Source organism: Ruditapes philippinarum, unplaced genomic scaffold (genome assembly GCF_026571515.1).
Source record: "Ruditapes philippinarum isolate M1 unplaced genomic scaffold, ASM2657151v2 ctg2963_1_1_1_1, whole genome shotgun sequence".
NCBI classification, from domain to species: domain Eukaryota; kingdom Metazoa; phylum Mollusca; class Bivalvia; order Venerida; family Veneridae; genus Ruditapes; species Ruditapes philippinarum.
The window spans coordinates 110297-128347 of NW_026853030.1; the positions used below are offsets into that span (position 1 = coordinate 110297).

Here is an 18051-nt window from a genome sequence, read left to right on the forward strand (position 1 = left end):
CGGGCATGTATTACCGGTATTGTGGCATATATTGCGGATTTTTTGCCAAATTTTCCTTTCGGGAGCAAAAGTCACTTTTCTGTGACAGCTCTTGCTACTTTTTTGATTATGTTGGAACCGATAAAATATCAAACTGAGCTGACTCTTTAAATCCTATTTGTCGTATTGATGTATGCATGATACCCATTTAGGCCTTTTTGTCTTTGTGGTTAGATCTTACGTATCAAAACTTCAATTGTGTGTTAGGTAGCCAATTATTCGGTTGTAATGATATAAGAAGTTTAAACCTGCTTTGATATAAGATGTTTGAACCGGCTAATATCCTTTAGCTGCCAGACATGCCCATTCCTAACAAAGTACTTTTTTCACTTTGACATAAAAATAACTAATTGATACATATTCTTTAGTTCTATGACTTATATATCATACATTATGATTAGTTATTTTGTCTTATTTTTTATACTCATTTGTATACTTATTCGCTTGATCATTATCGCATGATGCAACAATATCTTTTAGATGTTCCTCCATTGTTATACGCCAGTAACATGCTTTATTGGTAATAACGCACAGTGCGATATCTCAGATAAGGCATGGTTCTTTAGAATAAGTCTGCGTTATTTCAAATAAAGCACAGTTATCTTAGTTTACATTGTGCATGTATAACCAAGGCCCGGACCATAAAAAACCAAGAGTCACTTGATTATATCAAAACTCAGACCGGAAAATAACGGATATATTGAGATTTGGGATAGGTAATAGGGAACTGGAAATATGTCAGTAAAGACACAGTTTTGTCTGGATCATCTACATTAGTTTGTTTAACGTTTCAATCAATTTAAATCAATCTTATTTAGTGCAATGACACACAGCCTGTATAAGCATTTTACTGTGTAGCAATCCTTGTATTTTTATCAGTTTCAAGTACCTAAGTATTTACTAAATAATCGTTTACATTTAAACAATTGTCAAAATCAATCCTTTGCCGTGAGAATAAAAATACAACGGAAAACGTAATACTAGCGTATCCTAATTCTTTTAAAACAATTCTTTAGAAAAATAAAAATTCGGTCATTTTCATGCACCATAAAACGAAACCGAAATTCCAAGCGGGTAGTTTAATTTATTAAGCGGAGGAAAAATGTCAAATAAAATCTTATTTCAAATCAAATCTTTACTTTTATTTATCATACTATAGTGAATTAGTAAATCAAACTCGAACTTAATTTATATCATGAAATGAGGCTGCATCTGGCGTTTTCTGTACAGAAATTGTTCTCGATATACACGCGACTACTATCATTTTCTGTTACGGCCTTGATCATTTTATGCAGAGTGAGACCCAAACCATAATATATCAACATGATGGCCAATCTTAATACTTTTACTATTACTTAACTTTTATATTTTACTAGATTAGTAGTAAATTATTTTTATCTTTAATTTCAGATTCAAATCATAACACGGTACGACCATACTTTACTTAACTATTTTTTCCAGCAAATCGTTGTCTTTAAATTATGTAGCTATGAACTGAAAATATATATACGAACTTAAAATACTCATCAATTTATATGTTTTAAAAATATGGTGTTATAACATAAATTGTTGTAATGTTTTATAAATAAACAGCTATAAAAGAATATCGAACTTGATATTTATCACATAAATTCGCAAATGATTCTGAATCCGTGCGTCATGATTTTATATAATGTTTTTCATCTCTATTTTAGCCTCCGCCACATTTTAGCAAAAGTATTCCTGATGGGTCGACAGTTTTATGTAAACCGAACACAATATGTCACAATCAGATTATTACAGAGCAACAGCCTGGAGGTCAATGGTACTGTAATAATATCTAAATAGTTTTAAACCTTGCAGATCAGTGGAACTGATATTAATTTGAATATATTTTCAGATTGCATTTTCATCAGAAAATTTTTTGGTATGCATTGACAAAAGCGTTCTGCATTTTTTATTTACGTGCTCAAGTTGAATAGTGGCGCAGTTTTGTGTATATGTTTTGTTACTACCTTAAATCAAAGCGCTATTGTACTTGAGTATTCACTCATATAATATCAATACAACCTCACCGTTTATGCAACGTTCTATGTAATTGCTGGTAAATTTGGGAAAAAATCGAAGACGATTTACCCAGTTTTATTTTTCATCAATCGTAGTCTTTATCGCCTCTCTGTTTACCCAGCGCATAAATTCTAATTGTGGTGTGTTTATTTTTCGGCCAATAAAGTTAAGGATGGAACAGTCTCAGAAATACGGAATTAATTAAGTGTTATGAGTGTGCGTGTGTTTTGAGTCCGTGTTTGTGCCTTAAATATAAATGTCATTTTAAAAGATATTCTGTTAACTATATAATCTATTTCAATATACAGTTTTTGCAAATAGTTATAAAAAGAACTGCTTTGTACTGCAGTGTAATCGTAAGCGAATGTTGCTAGTTCGATAGCCTCAGGATGAACAATTTCTGAGTTTTTGTTAAAATTGTATTCACGAATGCTTTGTGAATTCAAATCTCGATCGGCACTTTTATTCATTCCATTCCTAGCCACTTATATAATAGTATTTTACAGAAATAATCTGTTCGTCCGCTCAATAATTAAAATGTAATTAAATCTGCGTAGACGTCTAGCAAAACAAACAGCAACAATACAAACATTTATTTCACTTTGATACTTTTAAAACTGTTAAAATCTATCTGCGAGGTTATATTTGAAGAACATAAGATTTTCTGTAACTTAAATATATATAACCAGTTCTCAGGTCAGAGAGTGTGGAGAAGGAGTGCCGGGTGTTCATTTCTTTAAAACTACTCCAGTTGATAATTTGTGCATGACGGATTTAGCTATCAAGACAGAAAATCCAGACACACTTGACTTGTGTACTTCTGCAGGGTAATTGTATAATTATAATGACATATTTTTTCTCTATGTTTATTTATTCACACATTTCTATATCTCCCCCGAAAAAAACTACTTAGAGGGTGGAAATATACCGATATAACCGTCTGTCATCTGTTACACTGTCCTGCTTTGAGGCTAACCTGTAGATTGACACAAAAGTGAATTGTGGGGCATCTGTGTCAGTTGGACACACATTTAGTTCGTGATAATTTACCTTAATATTTCTGTATAAAGAATTGACTGCTAAATACCATAGACCTATCGCTGCAATTTCAACTCTGATTCTACATTTTTAAACGAGAGCTTTAATAAATGAAAAACTAAAATCTCAATTTCGTTTATTTCAGATACGGTGGGCAACAAAACCACATGAAAGTAGAAGTAAAAAATGTACCAAGTAAGCTTTACATATTTAAAATAAATGGAGTTTAAAGAGATTTTATCAATTAGATATCCTTACAAGATGAATTTTGTCAGAAATTAATGTTAAACCATCCTTTCATATTAACAGTGATTATAAAGATCATAAAATTAATTCAATGTTTTTCTTTACATTAGGTTTTGGGCCATGCCAGAAACTACATTGTTTAAATGGTGGCAGGTGTTTAGCAGTGCATATATCAGACGCTATTTGTAAATGTCAGCCCGGATACACTGGCCAAGTCTGCGAGACAGGTACATATAACATCAGTTTTTACACAATTATTCCATCATATTTATAGTTTGATACTCACTGCTGCTTAATTTAGTATTATGTATTGGTTAGAAAGATGTCTTTCATTAAAATCATAAAAAGATAGTACAAATGAAACAAAATACATAAAGAAAGTGTTCTTGTGTTATTTCTCTTTACATATTTTTATAGAGAATGTATATATTATTCATATAAAATGGAGAAAGTTGTTCCATGTCTCTTTTATCGTACATATGTATCTCATATGTAATAATTTTAGAAATAATTATCTTATATATACATTTGTGCATGATTGTGTTTATTATTACTTTCATATGACACTAATGTACATAAATAACAGCTTAAACTGCCTTTCTGTGTACAAGGGTACCTACTTTGTTTCATCTTTACTGATGTTATGATTCTTCAAATAATATATTCATGCTTTTTCAAATTAAAATATATTTTTTAACTTTTTTATGAGACTATTTATTTATAATTTCATTCTCTTTTCAAAGATATCGATGAATGTGTATCTAATCCTTGCATAAATGGAGCAACTTGTTTAAATAAACTGAACGAATATCAATGTAAATGTATGCCTGGTTACACTGGAGCGGACTGTAGATTACTGAGTTTACATATATTTTCTGTTCTTAAAGTTTTGGAACCTGTGACCGACAATACTTAATTCTGCGTCTGTTGCTGAGTGACTAGGATCGCTGACTTCAAATCACTTGCCCCCTAACGCTGTAGGTTCGAATCCCGCCAGGGGGCCTCTTTCATGTCTTGAAGATGTATAGCTAGTTTACTGCTACTCACGGAGGAGCAACTGAGGTCGTCTTCAATCAGTAAAGTTTGAATTTCGACATATGAAATCTACTGCGCTGGTGCGACGTATAACCAAACCAAAAACTACGACTTTTGAAATAATTCCACGCCTGATGTTTTTTTTTCAGTCGAAAAAAACTACTTAAGTCATAGTGATTGCACAAATGATGGACAGAATGATGCATTTTGCAAGACTGGTTAGTCTAAGTATTTTTTTATAAATCTTTTTATAAGTTAGATAGTTTAGTGCAATATATACATGGTGTACTTTTGCCTAGAATTTTCATTTTATGTCCCTTGCCCGTGTTGATCGTCTGTTTATTATGTTTCCCATCCGTATTTTTTCTTGCTGTTTGTCAGTAGGCTCTGGACGTAAAATAGAAAAGATGAGGAAACAAGAAGAAAGTTTATAAACTAAACTAGGCCTTGTTTAATTTGGCTTAAACGCCGATGAATGTATCTTCAAATTTAAGTTTTATCAGTTTTATAGTTACCTTGGAGTAATACTCTGTGTTCAAAGTGCAGTCGTCTTTTACTTCATGCTCCAAGATCATTTCATTCGGTCCATGAAATAAATACACATCTCCTTCCCTACGCTGTGCTGAACCCGAGTCTTTTTGTTGCCGGTGATCTCGGAGTTTTCTACACACTAGATACCGCCTTCGTTTCCAGGTCAAAAAGATGAATGCAAGATCATCGAACATAAAAATGCGACCAAAAAGCCCTCGCGGTGAAGCTGATAGAAAAAAGTCGAACAATAAACTCGTTGTTCTTTTTCATTGTCCTTCAAAAGTCTTGGATCAACGGTGATACACAGGTGACATGTGTGTGTTTTATTTATCTTGTGCGCACGAGATACTATGTCGTGGCCACGATTTACTAAGCCGTGGCCACGAGATAGTTAAAAAAATCTGGAAACAAAGTGATCCCTCGGAAGCATTAATCACAACAAAATTACAAGAGAATTGCAGACTCGGTTTGATTGAGTCTGTACATGAGGGATAATGAATACGTGCAACATCCCTCACGCCCCCTAGCACCGGCTTGAGCGGTACTCAATTCTCAACACTTAATAGTGCTGGCATCAATGATCCCGAAGGACCAGAAAAATATAACAACACTGAAGTGAAGTACGAACGAGTAAGTCGTGGGAACGAGATATTATGTCGTGGCCACGAGTTACTAGGTCGTAGCAACGAGATTGTTAAGTCATGGGAACGAGATACTATGTCGTGGCCACGAGTTACAAAGTCGTTACTACTAGATTATTAAGTCGTAGCAACGAGATATTATGTCATGGCCTTGTGATACTATGTCGTGGCCATAAAATTCTATGTCGTGGCCATTAGTTACTAGGCCAAGGGCACGAGATAATTAAGTCGTTTGAACGAGATACGTAGTCTCGGCCACGAGAACTATGTTGTGGCCACGAGTTACGAAGTCGTGAGCACGAGATAATTAAGTTGTGGGCACGAGATACTATGCCGTGGCCATTAAATTCTATGTCGTGGCCATGAGTTACTAGGCCATGGACACGAGATAATTAAGTCGTTTGAACGAGATACTTTGTCTGGGCCACGAGAAACTATGTCGTGGCCACGATTTACTAAATCGTGGCCACGAGTTACTAAGTCTCGGTCACGAGATAGTTAAGTCGTGGGGTTGAGATAATAAGGCCACTATGTCGTGGCCATGAGAAACCATCTCGTGGCCACGACTTAACAATCTCGTTGCCACGACTCAACTATTTGTGGCTTAGTGACGACTAAGTTACTCGTACCCACGACATAGTATCTCGTTCCTACGACTTAGCTATCTCATGGCTACGACTTAGTAACTTGTGCGCACGAGATAAATAAAAAACACTCATGTCACTCGTGCCACCGTATGGAACCTATCTGGCGCTATATTTCCATGGCGAATACTGTTATAACAACCACTTTTCTTTGAAACGACATAATGACGATACTTGAAAGACTGCTAAATTTGCGCCATTAATATCTAATACAAAAATGAAATTCATTTATCAAAACACCTGGTAAAAGAACAGGCATTTTTGTCTCCATTTGGTGAATTTTTATGTTGATTGTCCTACAGATACAAAGGTCATAAAAACCCGGTCGGACCGTGTTATTGTTTTACAAAAAAAAAAAAGAATTTCGGCCGTTAATTTGCTGTTGTTTATCTGTTTGCATATTTCGGCCATTAATTTGCTGTTGTTTGTCTGTTTGCATATTTCGGCCGTTAATTTGCTGCTGTTTGTCTGTTTGCATATTTTGGCCGTTAATTTGCTGCTGTTTGTCTGTTTGCATATTTCGGCCGTAAATTTGCTGCTGTTTGTCTGTTTGCATATTTCGGCCGTTAATTTGCTGCTGTTAGTCTGTTTGCATATTTCGGCCGTTAATTTGCTGCTGTTTGTCTGTTTGCATATATCGGCCGTTAATTTGCTGTTGTTTGTCTGTTTGCATATTTCGGCCGTTAATTTGCTGTTGTTTGTCTGTTTGCATATTTTGGCCGTTAATTTGCTGTTGTTTGTCTGTTTGCATATTTCGGCCGTTAATTTGCTGCTGAATGTCTGTTTGCATATGTTGGCCGTTAATTTGCTGCTGTTTGTCTGTTTGCATCCTTTACAGTCTCATTGTCCTCTTTTAGTCAGTGTTTGTCAGAAATGAGGAATATTGTACTAGTACGAAGGCTGTTCGATAAAATCGAGGAATTTGAAAAAACCTTTTATTTTCATATACTTTCTTTTTTTATATTTACCGTTATTATGTATTAATGTGATACGTTTACTTGTGCAAAGATGAAAGGAAGTTATAAATAAACACCCGAAATACTTGTAACCATAGTAACCAATGTTTGCTTGTTGCCGGGCTTCCTTTTTCACCGCTTTGTATGTAAAGTAATGCAGAGATGGATTGTCAGTGATATGCAAACTAATTCATGGATAAATCGTCAGTGTATTTAATCTTTCAGCTCCACCTAAATGTTTTTCTTGTGATTACACTTCTGGACTTTCCTACTGTGACGAAATTATGGCATGTTCTAATAACCAGGTAAGAAAATGACTGAAAACCATCCATTCCCAAGAATGATTTCTAGGGAATTTAAATTAAAACAAATTAGAAAATTCGCCTTTATTCATTTGAAACAATGGGGACATTAAAATTTATGTGTTTCTGACGATGCCTGAATTTTTTAGAGAAGGACGTTGTCTATGTTTCGTGGTTATTTTTTTTTATAAAAATAAAAAACGAAATGAAGCACCACATCAAGATTTTGACGTTGTCTGACTTGACTCTGTTTTCACTAACAGCAGTTGTTTGACTTATGCCTAGGTCACAAATAAAACGGCCACCGACCAATTTAACGAATTTTTGGAGGCTTTGGCGTGGTAATGAATTAAACTGCCACCGGGCGATTCTTTGCCGAATTTATGTAACAGACAACATTCAAAGACCGGACTGTCACCGCCCGATTTATAAATGGATCGGACGGTCGCCGCGTGATCGCCGGGTGGTAAAGAATCGGCATTTTATGATATTGTTTTAAAAATCAGTCAGTGGTCAATATGCAAGCAAAGAAGGCAATTGATGGAGACAAGATGAAGACCAAGTAAATAATGCAACAATTGTATCTTGCCTTTTCCTTAATACTTATACGCGTAGACGTTCTTTCTGACCATAAAGTTCACGTTAAAATTCAAAAGAATTCACAGATACATACAGTTTAGGCAACAACAAAACTCTCAAGCCTCAATTAAAACAGACTCAAGCCGCGCATACCTTTACACAAAACAAAGAGCCCGGTACCATAATCTGAGAATCCCCCCGGAACCGCGATACCGTTCCCCAACTGGTGCTTTCGCGCGGGCAGACCGGCTTTGTCCCCCCGGGTCCCGTGGCGCAGATTTTTTGGGTTTTTTATGTTTTTGTCCAGGGGCCTGGTTTTAATAAATTTAACCCCTTCGATTTAAGTAAAATAAATTGGTTTTAAATTATCCTTTCGTTTTTATTTTGGTTTCCCCCTTCGTTTCGCAGCGTTTATTTAAATTTTGGAACCAAAGCAGTTTTGTTGAAATAAATTTCGAAAGCAAAAATAGTTTTTAATTTTCTGACTTTTGACGTTAGTAAAAATTTTTTTTTCCCTTTTAGTGGGGCATAAAATTAAAAAATTTTTTTTTTAATTTTGTTTACTTTAACACGCATTCAAGTTAAAGGATTAAATTTGTCAAAAAAGGGTTTTACAGGCCTTTTCCTAAAAATTCTTATACGCGTAGACGTTCTTGCTGACCATAAAGTTCACGTTAAAATTCAAAAGAAGACTTTAATAATTTTGCTTTTGATAATTATTCTTAATTTATATTTATGAAACTAAATGTTTAATAATAACATGTTGATATATGGTTGTTTTGAAATAATTATAACTTTAGTATATAAGCTTACATTTCTGTGGTTACATTGGCAATGCACGCCTGCACTTCAAAACTAACTCTTTAAGGGCATCCGGGGTCCGTACTCAACAGCGAAAGCTGCATATTGTGCCCATACGGGCGGAAGGACACTCATTAAGCATATACTATATATAGATAGATAAGAAACTTTGATATGCATTTTCAACATGAGGTGTATTGTTTTTTTATGAATGGTTTTATTTCCAATAAATCAATTAACAATAGCTTTTTATATATATCACCAATGTCAAGTAGCTTTTATATCTTTGACTCGAATAGTGAATTTCCTCATACCTGCCTAAAATTCAGGTAACAGTCTTCTATCAGTATTGAAAGAAACCATTTTTTTATATTTGACATAAAAATGCATGTTATATTACTATATTATAAGTCCAATTTGTTACAATTGAAATAAAAATAAAAACAGACTTTTATATTTCTATCATCTTATGTTACTGACTACAGTAGTGACACAAACAGAACACAGTACAGTCATGTCACATAACATTTACAAGTCTTGTAAGTCTTGTTTGTATTCAATGGAATTACTTTCCTTACCAGGTAGGCATCAGTGAAAGCATTTTTCAAATTAAATATCTGGCCCCTCTTTTTAATTATGAACAATGCATAAGATAAGTATAATTATGCAAAAAATGGTTTACAAAACATTCGGAAAAAATCTACAATAGTACTTAATCTGAATATAACATGACATGTGCGAAGGAATAATTTGGTAAGGTATCTGTAATGAGCGCATTTCTTGCGCAGAGCTTCTCAATTACTGCATTGCAGCAACATTTGTACTTGTAATTGGACAGTGTTTTTGTATCAAAAAGATCCGCGCCAGATGACTTTTTCAACCAATGACCCCAAAAAGTATCGTTCGAACCGCGTTAGCTTTTAACTAGAAATTAAAACTGATGGCGCCCGCCCGATGAAGAAATTTTCCAGCTGGTGTCGTCCGATTGTCAAGGTGGCTGGATCGGTCGATATTGCGATTTTTTGGAGAAATAGTCGCCGCCCGACGGCCGTTTGTCATTTGTGACTTAGGCATTAGTGAAACATTTGTCACGTTCCTAGCTTTGGTGTTCTTTTTAATGAATCAGACATAAGCACTTGAAGAATCAATGTAAGAATCAATTATTGAAAATGATACAAAATGCTAAGACAGCTCAGTAATTGTATATTGTGCGTCGGATAGTTGTTTTCTTGTTTATTCTATAAATTGCAGACATGTTATGTTCAGAGTTTTACAAATTTAAATGGGCACACTCACTACAGATCTGGATGTATAGACTATCAGGTAAAAAAAGATATTAAATTGTTTGACGTTGCAGAGGACCCATTTTTATTTATATAATTTTGTGACTTTTAGATTTTTAGCTTTATTCCAATTTAAAAAAAATGACACTGCTAAACAACCAACCAATTCGCTATAAGAAGTTTTGAAACAGTAGTGTACAGACATAATGATGTACAATGCTCATTTGAGATTTTTTAACGAAGCTATACAATTAAGTATTGTAAAAATTGAACTTGAACTTTTAGGGTTTTGCATACAATATGATAAAGTTATTGCTGTGTGCATTATTACAAAAAAAACAACTAAGGAAGAAGTCGCCTTTTTATGGCTTATATAAGTACCTTTAGAACAATAAGCCAAAATGAATCATTAAAGTGTATCATAAAAATAATATAAATCACAGACCTGTCGTCTGAACGAGCATGGGAGCAATTCTAAGGGGACATGTCTACAATGCTGTGATGGTAATTTCTGTAACTCGCATGGATGTGGAGATAATGGTATAATAAATTTTTTAATTTTAGGGAGGGATAAATGGATATTGCTAATCAAGATAAATGGACACGATAATGGCATGAATATACCGTAAAATAATGTCATACTATTGGACGTATAAAATTATTTTAAGGTGTTTTTATGCGTAAAAGAATAAACCCACTTCCTGTTGTATAATTTTCAAATTTACTGGGAGAGCACGGTGCTAGTGTGGGTACCTAGTAATAGCAACTCTATTTGTAACTGAATATTTTATTTACAACACGTACCTGGCCAATGAAATTCCAAATTCCAAAAATATCTACTTGCACTGAATTTTCGTTATCTAATTTAGTTATTGAGTTAGTTACAGTTAGCAAAATACAATATTTTGTACAAACATTTCAAATTATATAACCTTCAGGACTTCTTATTATAAAAAATCGATTATTTAACTTTAACAGGTTTCCCGCCAAAACAATCACGAGGCCCTCTTTGTCTCGACTGTTCGCACGTGAGTGACCCAGAAGAATGTGACAAAATAACTATCTGCTCCTCGAATGAGGTTTGCTTACATTTATTTCCTAGTTTTATTATCAAATGATAAGAGTTTTATTAATACAATATGAACTTGGTATACATTTGTGAGTAAATTAATTTTTAATTAAGTAACATAAGCTTTATACAGAAATTTAAGGCGTATATCTTAACCGTCATTGTTGCATTAATAAGCACACTTTAATTCATGTCCAGATCATATTACTTGATAAAAAAAGTTTGCATTCGATATGATATGGTAAGGGACTCGAAATTTCTTCATTTTCTGTTCTTAGGTATGCCGCATCGAAGAGTTTCCATGGGGTGACAATTCCATATTTCACCTTGGATGCGCGTCAGTCAATGTATGTAGAAAATTTTTGTATTTGTCAGACGGAGAATATATGTATTACAGTATCAAGCCGATATAAACACTGCATTTGGGCTGCTTCCACTTGTTACTACATTAATTTTTAATAGAATCATATTCTTTATTCTCACCAGTATGAATCAATCCTTTCAACAAAAAAAAAAATGTCAAAAACAATAATTAAACAGCTGAGTAAATTCCGTCTCTTTCCGTTAGATATTACAAATTACGTCATGTAGGAAGATTAGTAGCACATTTATCAACTTCTTTTGTCAAATCGAAATAGTATATATCAGCTTATTACAAAGATCTTTCAATCGTTCTGATATCTTATTTATAAAACAGGTTCTTTTTTAATAAAACATAATATGTTATTTCAGGATTGTGCTATAGAACACAGAATTTTGAACCCTTTCAACCAGAGGTCAGTTCCAGTCTGCACAGAATGCTGTCAGGAGGATTATTGCAATACAAACTGTACAGGAAGGACCCATAATCAACAACAGATTATTGTTGGATAAATTTATCTGTATATGATAAATGTGTTCGAATCTTTTTTCGAGTATAATTGATTAAAATAAATCAAAGAAAACTATACATTTGATAAATTTATTAGAATTGTTACCCCCAAACCATTAACACTCGGTTATTTTCTATGAGAACGATTTATTGAAATTGAGTATAAGTTTTTTTTCCCGTGTATCCCATATGATTTAATAAGCTTACAAAAAGCCATTATATTTGTTTATTCCAATATATTTAGTAAAAGTTCATCTAAATTAAGTAGATTAAAAGATATAAAACTAAAATTTACGCAATTTATATACTTTTTATAATGGTTGTAGAAATCGCAGGTACAAAATGTCTACCGGTTGGTATAATTCGTATTTGTTTAAAATTCTACATCAATGGGCATTTTTAGATTGGTTATGATTGTCAGACATATTTTCAATCGTTATTTGTCTATGTATGTCAAATATATACATTCGTTATACATTATCAAAGATTACACGCTCTGTTTTTGTTTACATCTATAACCACGTGGTAGAACTACTTTCAATCCGTATTGTGTCCGAGTTCATTATGTATAATAGCCGAGGATGTTCCGATTGAAGCAAGTGAATGAGCGCACTGCAAATTCACGTAATTAACTAAGAGTGACTTTCAAGATGACTGCTGTGTTGAATAACTGAAGTTACTTGCACAAAAAATGTTTAAGTTTAGATGAGATAATCAGTCAACCATGATTAACATTGAGGATCAATAAACTAAAACAAATATCTAGTAACTGTGCCTAAGCCAAAAGGTAACCGTCAGAAATTTCTAAAATGACTTTGGATTGACGGTAGATATACTGTGTAGGTCTGCATGAAGACAACAGTAATTTTAAAAAAACAAAAAATACATAACCAGATAGATCTTAAGAAACTATATGTATTAGACAATTTGCAACAAAGGACGAACTAGATCCATCAACAAGACAGACACACGATCAGGGACGTTTAGAGCTAGATTTGTGATTAAGATTAGTTCTTGACAGCTCTCAATTCATCAAGAAACCTAGCACTAAACGTTTTTATCTCAAATAAAGAACGCTTAGGCTATATTTTTTTTAATTTTCTAAAGAATGTTTTTAAATTTCTATTAGAAAAGTTATTTAGATTTAGATTAATCTTATTTATCATTTAAAATAACGTACAGTTTTTGTGTGTGTTTTATCAAATAAAAGCATATACGAAACACTTTACAAACTCCTTCAAAGAATTTCGAAATCGTTTTTAGAAATTTACTTATTACTTACTTAGAATAAAATGTTATCCGCATAACAAGACGATAAAATCATCATTCTCAATGCAAAACCATAATTATAAATTTCATAATGTTGTGGTCATAATGATACGAGAGAACATCATTGTACATATATAACAGAAATAAATCATTGTGAATAGTGCAAGACGATTCGGGAAATAACACATATACCCGAAACTGGTAGAAAGTGTTTTTAAACATACAGACAGTCATATATATACATGATATCTATGGAAAATATGTGTAATATAGTCATAAAAAACAAACATACGTCATTTCTTTAACTTTACTATCGTAAAAACAAACAACAAATGTTCTACTATATATTGTCATTGAGCATCGTTTTGGAATTCGCAACAAAAAAAAGAAAGTGACAGAGAAATGTCTCCATATCTATATAAATGATAAAGTAGTATAAGATCGTACAAATTTTTTGCTGGTCGCAATTCATTACATAATATTGTGTGAAAGTGTCTTTAGTAACATAACGGAAATAACGATAGATACGTCAATGAACAAATATATGTTGTTGTCTTCCTGTTGTCGATTTTACTGCAATAAAATACAATGAAACATTGGTTAAAATATTAAATATATGAGCACATGTACGTATCTCAAAATATATGATCAAATTATAACAAACACCATATGCATATGTATTTGTTTGTTTGTGCTTAAATCGACAATAAAATCAAGTAAATCACAGTAACTATTTATTAAGTATTATAAGACTGTAAGTATGAAAACAATGAGTTTTTCCTTCTGTTAGAATTATTGATTAAATACTAAAATAAATGTATTACAAGTACTGTACACACATCAGTTATGAAAGAAAATAAATTTGTTAAGGTCTGTATGATGATAATCTTAAATATGACAGAATACCTGTTTTGCAGATAAATGGATATCGCTTAGTACATTCTGTGTCATGCCAATGATATGAGGCAGAACTGCTGTACACCACGCAGTTCTGTCTTGTGCGACCTTCCGGTTGACCTAAAACATTCATTTTATAATGATACAAAACCTATTCATGTTTCCTTACAAATTATAATTATATCAAAGGCAAATTATTTTTACTGTTATCCTTGAACCAATGAATTATATACATACCAAAATAAAACTTGGATACCTGGATAGTTGTAATGCCATTCTATTTCAAATTCAACAGTTTGCATATTATTTATTATTTGTTTGTGTTAAAAAAGAAAACAAAAAACTATTGTCTGAAATATAACATTTTATCATTCCAAAAACAAGTTTTGTATTTTTACACATACCGCGAGCCCATTTGATAAATGTCGCTGGAGCACTTGTGTCGATCCATTTCCACTTTCCTTCAGACCCTTGGTCAGTCAAACCCAATAGCCAATGAGGACTTGCTACAGCATGAGTAATATTAATTATACTATTTCAAATTTGATAGAACGTAGCATGCATATTAACTACTTCGACAGTAAGAAATGCCGTTTTTCATTGATATCATCATAAATTGTTAATTAAAGTCAAGTTAAATTAGAAAATCATAATTAATTGGCACACTCGGTTCATTATCATTATTCATAAATCAATATTATTCTTTCTTCACCGTTATTTTATTACTAGCTTTGAAATGAAGAAGGTGTCCAAATAGTGTTTTTATTGTTAACAAATATGAACAGTTCACTTTTAAAGCAGATTATACGAGGTCTCAAAACTTATCAAAATATGATCTAAGTAATTATGAACAGAGGTGAATGGGGCTTGTAAAATAGAACCATCTGGCTAACAGAATAGTTATGATACGGCATCATAAATACGTGATGGCAAAATTAATTTTACATATTTTTATTTCTTCACGATGCCAATTAGAAGATAAACTTACATTTCGAGCGGCCTAGCATTCTGACTATAAACGCATTTTCCGCCGCATCTTGTACATACAACAATACAGACTCTCTTTGTTTGCAGAAAGCCTAACAAAAATGATTTGGCATATATCAAATTCCATATCTGTATATAAGAGCTTTACTTAGAAAATCACGGGGGACCAACTTCGTATGATTCATGGAAATTTGCATCGGTAAAAAAGAAAGGTTAATTTCCGGTAAGACATATGTTCGAATAACTCTCATATGAAGATAATAAAACAGCTGCCATCAATATGAAAATCATATTCAGAGTCACTGTTGCCCATATCCACCCCTCAAATTGTTCAAATTTTATCAGTATGAAATGATTTACAGCTAATAAGGTGATAAGTTCACTTATTTTTGTCAGCGAATTGAGAAGAAAAGAAAGGTTTACACGTATAAAATTTTAATTAATTTGTTATGACAATCGTTACATTTTAATCAAACTTTTATTGAATATTTCTGCATAACCAAGTGTTTACATAAACGGATACTGTGCTTAGATTTGCCTAGGCTGATAACTTAAAATGTTTTACATGAATGACTAAAATGATTGTAAAAATGAAGGAAAGGATATTTGATAGATTCTTTTTTTAACAATAAGGGTAGAATTTCACACATGCTAACTATTCCTTTAGGAACCGGCCCATTTTTCCTTTAAAGTACACAATAAGATTTAATTACTAATATAAAATTATGTAATTATTGTAAAAAAATAAAATGGACATATATGTTCAATAAAAACATAAATTACTTTCAGCAAGCTTTTAAATTATGTACCAAATAAATACAATGCGTCTCTCTGTAGCCATTCCAAATAAGTTTGTGCATTTATGCATATAAATTATATTCAATGACAGTCATAATTAAACGAAGTATCAACAGCGATTGCCTATACAAAATCATCTTTTCAAAATCGTAAGAACTTAAGTCAATTAAGTTACACAGAAATCAACTTTTGAAAAAGTAAAACTTTCAATATTTGTTCTCTCTTATGACGCTTGTAAACTACCAATGCATTTTGTATTTAGCGAAGTAAAGATTTCCAGCTTTATAGCTTTTTATTTTTTATATATTTTACCGAAAACGAACATATTTTTCTGACCAATGCATATTTCGGTGAACAATATTTATTTGATCTCCTGTGAAAGTGATCAAAAATAACTACTACAACAAATCTTGCTGTACAACGTTATAGTTGCATGTTTTATTTTATTCCTTTTTTTATTTTGATTTTATTGCTTTGATACTTTTAAAATATTATTATATAAGTTTAAAGAATGAATTAGGATCGGAAAATTTCAACAGCACATAAAAATATGTAGTAAATGAAATAAAATAAGTAAATAATCTCGTCAAATACTTAAATCATACAAATTAACATGAAAAAGAATTACTTATGTATTTTATTCTATACTTGTATCGTGTATAAACTAAAATAGATTTTTAAAAAAATAAGTTACATCCAAATCTTATGATCAGTTATAGTTATAAGTTCTTACGCACCCTTGCTTCTTCAAAATTACGAGCTGGAAAAGTTTCAAAGCGGTAACAAGATCCGTTGTAAGAAACCCAATCATCAGCGCAAGAGCTTTGAGGACATTTCGTTTTATGACATTTTGCATGTACCATCTCTATAAATAACACAATCGAATGTTTAAAAGGTTATAAGTCGCAAATCAAGGTTAATTCAATTTGAATTTGTATGTAAACATGAATGTAAAACGGGTGAATTAATAAGCAGAGAAATATGGCATGCAGTAAAAAAGTTTTGAAAATTAAACCGTATTTCATATCAATGAGAAATCAAACCTTTGAAATTTTCTTTCAAAGACTCGAGTCTTTTTTTAAAGTCCGTCACAAGGTTCTCCATCATGTAGAAATCATATTCCGTCTCGTTGAGGCACACCTCGTTTGCTTTTGAAATTGTCATATAACAGCAGACCAAAAGCGCGCTTACTAAAGATATTTTCATTTTCTTTCACGTTACACTGTCAACGTTTAGATACTAGTGTTTTCTAATGAATTTCAATATTCAAAGCAGACTTAAATACTTTTCACAACGGTGTCAGGATGGCTCGAAACGTGACTTTCCGTTTTTAGGAGATTACTATCGCAACTATTACATTAACATCCTTGTTTGCTATTGTTTTGAGTGAACACCTTGATACAACTGCGTAAATCAGAAGGTCTTTTGAAATATAGTACACATATCGTTTACTCGATTACACTTTGTTTTAATAATTGGTCAAATGAGAACTTTTTAAAACATAATTTGAAGAAGATAAAAGTAAGCTGTTTTGATACTCAAACTTTTATAAGATATAAACTTATCTTTTGATAATTTCAAGGGATTTTTCCTGTTTGTACGTGTATGTTGTTACAGAAACAATATATCACAAACAGTGATTTAATCCCTAAATAAAATGAAACCACTGTTTGAAGTTCGAATGCGAGGAATTACATGTATATCACGACGACGATGCGCATCCGAACGATAAACTGTGATTTTATCAAGAGATAAAAATTCTGAAGCACCCACAACCTCGCTGTCACAGCAAAGCCAAGTTCATCTTAATCAATTTAACAAATACCCATCATGTCCTCCTTCAGTTGGGAAGAGTCACTGGGACTTCTGTCTGGGATTTTAGAGGGATGCTTTATGGTTTCCCTATCATAACGCTCTAGCAATGCACGCAGTGCTATGGTACGTATTCATGTATATATATTGTATCGGCTGCCAATGGTTCTAGTCTCTTTCTACGGATAACCTGGCTCAGCGATTGCC

At 32.6% G+C, this 18051-nt stretch overlaps 3 protein-coding genes across 3 annotated transcripts in view; 2 read left to right on the forward strand and 1 right to left on the reverse strand.

The window, feature by feature from the left end:
- LOC132732049 (uncharacterized) overlaps window positions 1-4285 on the forward strand; it is a 73969-nt gene extending 69684 nt beyond the window's left edge. The window contains exons 51-56 of the mRNA XM_060718399.1: window positions 1450-1466; window positions 1734-1843; window positions 2775-2912; window positions 3269-3318; window positions 3480-3596; window positions 4113-4285. Of these exons, the coding sequence (XP_060574382.1) occupies window positions 1450-1466; window positions 1734-1843; window positions 2775-2912; window positions 3269-3318; window positions 3480-3596; window positions 4113-4285 (605 nt within the window). The remainder of the gene's footprint in view (window positions 1-1449; window positions 1467-1733; window positions 1844-2774; window positions 2913-3268; window positions 3319-3479; window positions 3597-4112) is intronic.
- On the forward strand, window positions 4266-12142 carry LOC132732038 (uncharacterized). The gene is made up of 7 exons (XM_060718389.1): window positions 4266-4622; window positions 7402-7481; window positions 10110-10181; window positions 10585-10681; window positions 11120-11220; window positions 11489-11557; window positions 11943-12142. The coding sequence occupies exons 2-7, from the start codon at window positions 7461-7463 to the stop codon at window positions 12081-12083; spliced, it is 501 nt and encodes a 166-aa protein (XP_060574372.1). The 5' UTR covers window positions 4266-4622; window positions 7402-7460; the 3' UTR covers window positions 12084-12142.
- Window positions 12143-13766: 1624 nt separating this feature from the next.
- LOC132732023 (perlucin-like protein) lies at window positions 13767-17406 on the reverse strand. The gene is made up of 6 exons (XM_060718364.1): window positions 17076-17406; window positions 16770-16897; window positions 15236-15326; window positions 14652-14753; window positions 14257-14367; window positions 13767-13923 (listed from the first exon to the last, which is right to left on the reverse strand). Exons 1-6 carry the CDS (start codon window positions 17236-17238, stop codon window positions 13880-13882), a joined length of 639 nt encoding a protein of 212 aa, XP_060574347.1. The 5' UTR covers window positions 17239-17406; the 3' UTR covers window positions 13767-13879.
- Between the last annotated feature and the right edge of the window lie 645 nt (window positions 17407-18051).

Bases quoted from the DNA above. Each gene is read 5' to 3' on its own strand.
- LOC132732023 (XM_060718364.1), bottom strand. From the start codon at position 17,238: ATGAAAATATCTTTAGTAAGCGCGCTTTTGGTCTGCTGTTATATGACA. The intron at 16,898-17,075 runs GTTTGATTTCTC...TGTTATTTATAG, and splicing joins TTTGAAAGAAAATTTCAAAG to AGATGGTACATGCAAAATGT. The intron at 14,754-15,235 runs GTAAGTTTATCT...CTCATGCTGTAG, and splicing joins AATGCTAGGCCGCTCGAAAT to CAAGTCCTCATTGGCTATTG.
- LOC132732038 (XM_060718389.1), top strand. From the start codon at position 7,461: ATGGCATGTTCTAATAACCAG. The intron at 7,482-10,109 runs GTAAGAAAATGA...TATAAATTGCAG, and splicing joins TGGCATGTTCTAATAACCAG to ACATGTTATGTTCAGAGTTT. The intron at 11,221-11,488 runs GTTTGCTTACAT...TTCTGTTCTTAG, and splicing joins CTATCTGCTCCTCGAATGAG to GTATGCCGCATCGAAGAGTT.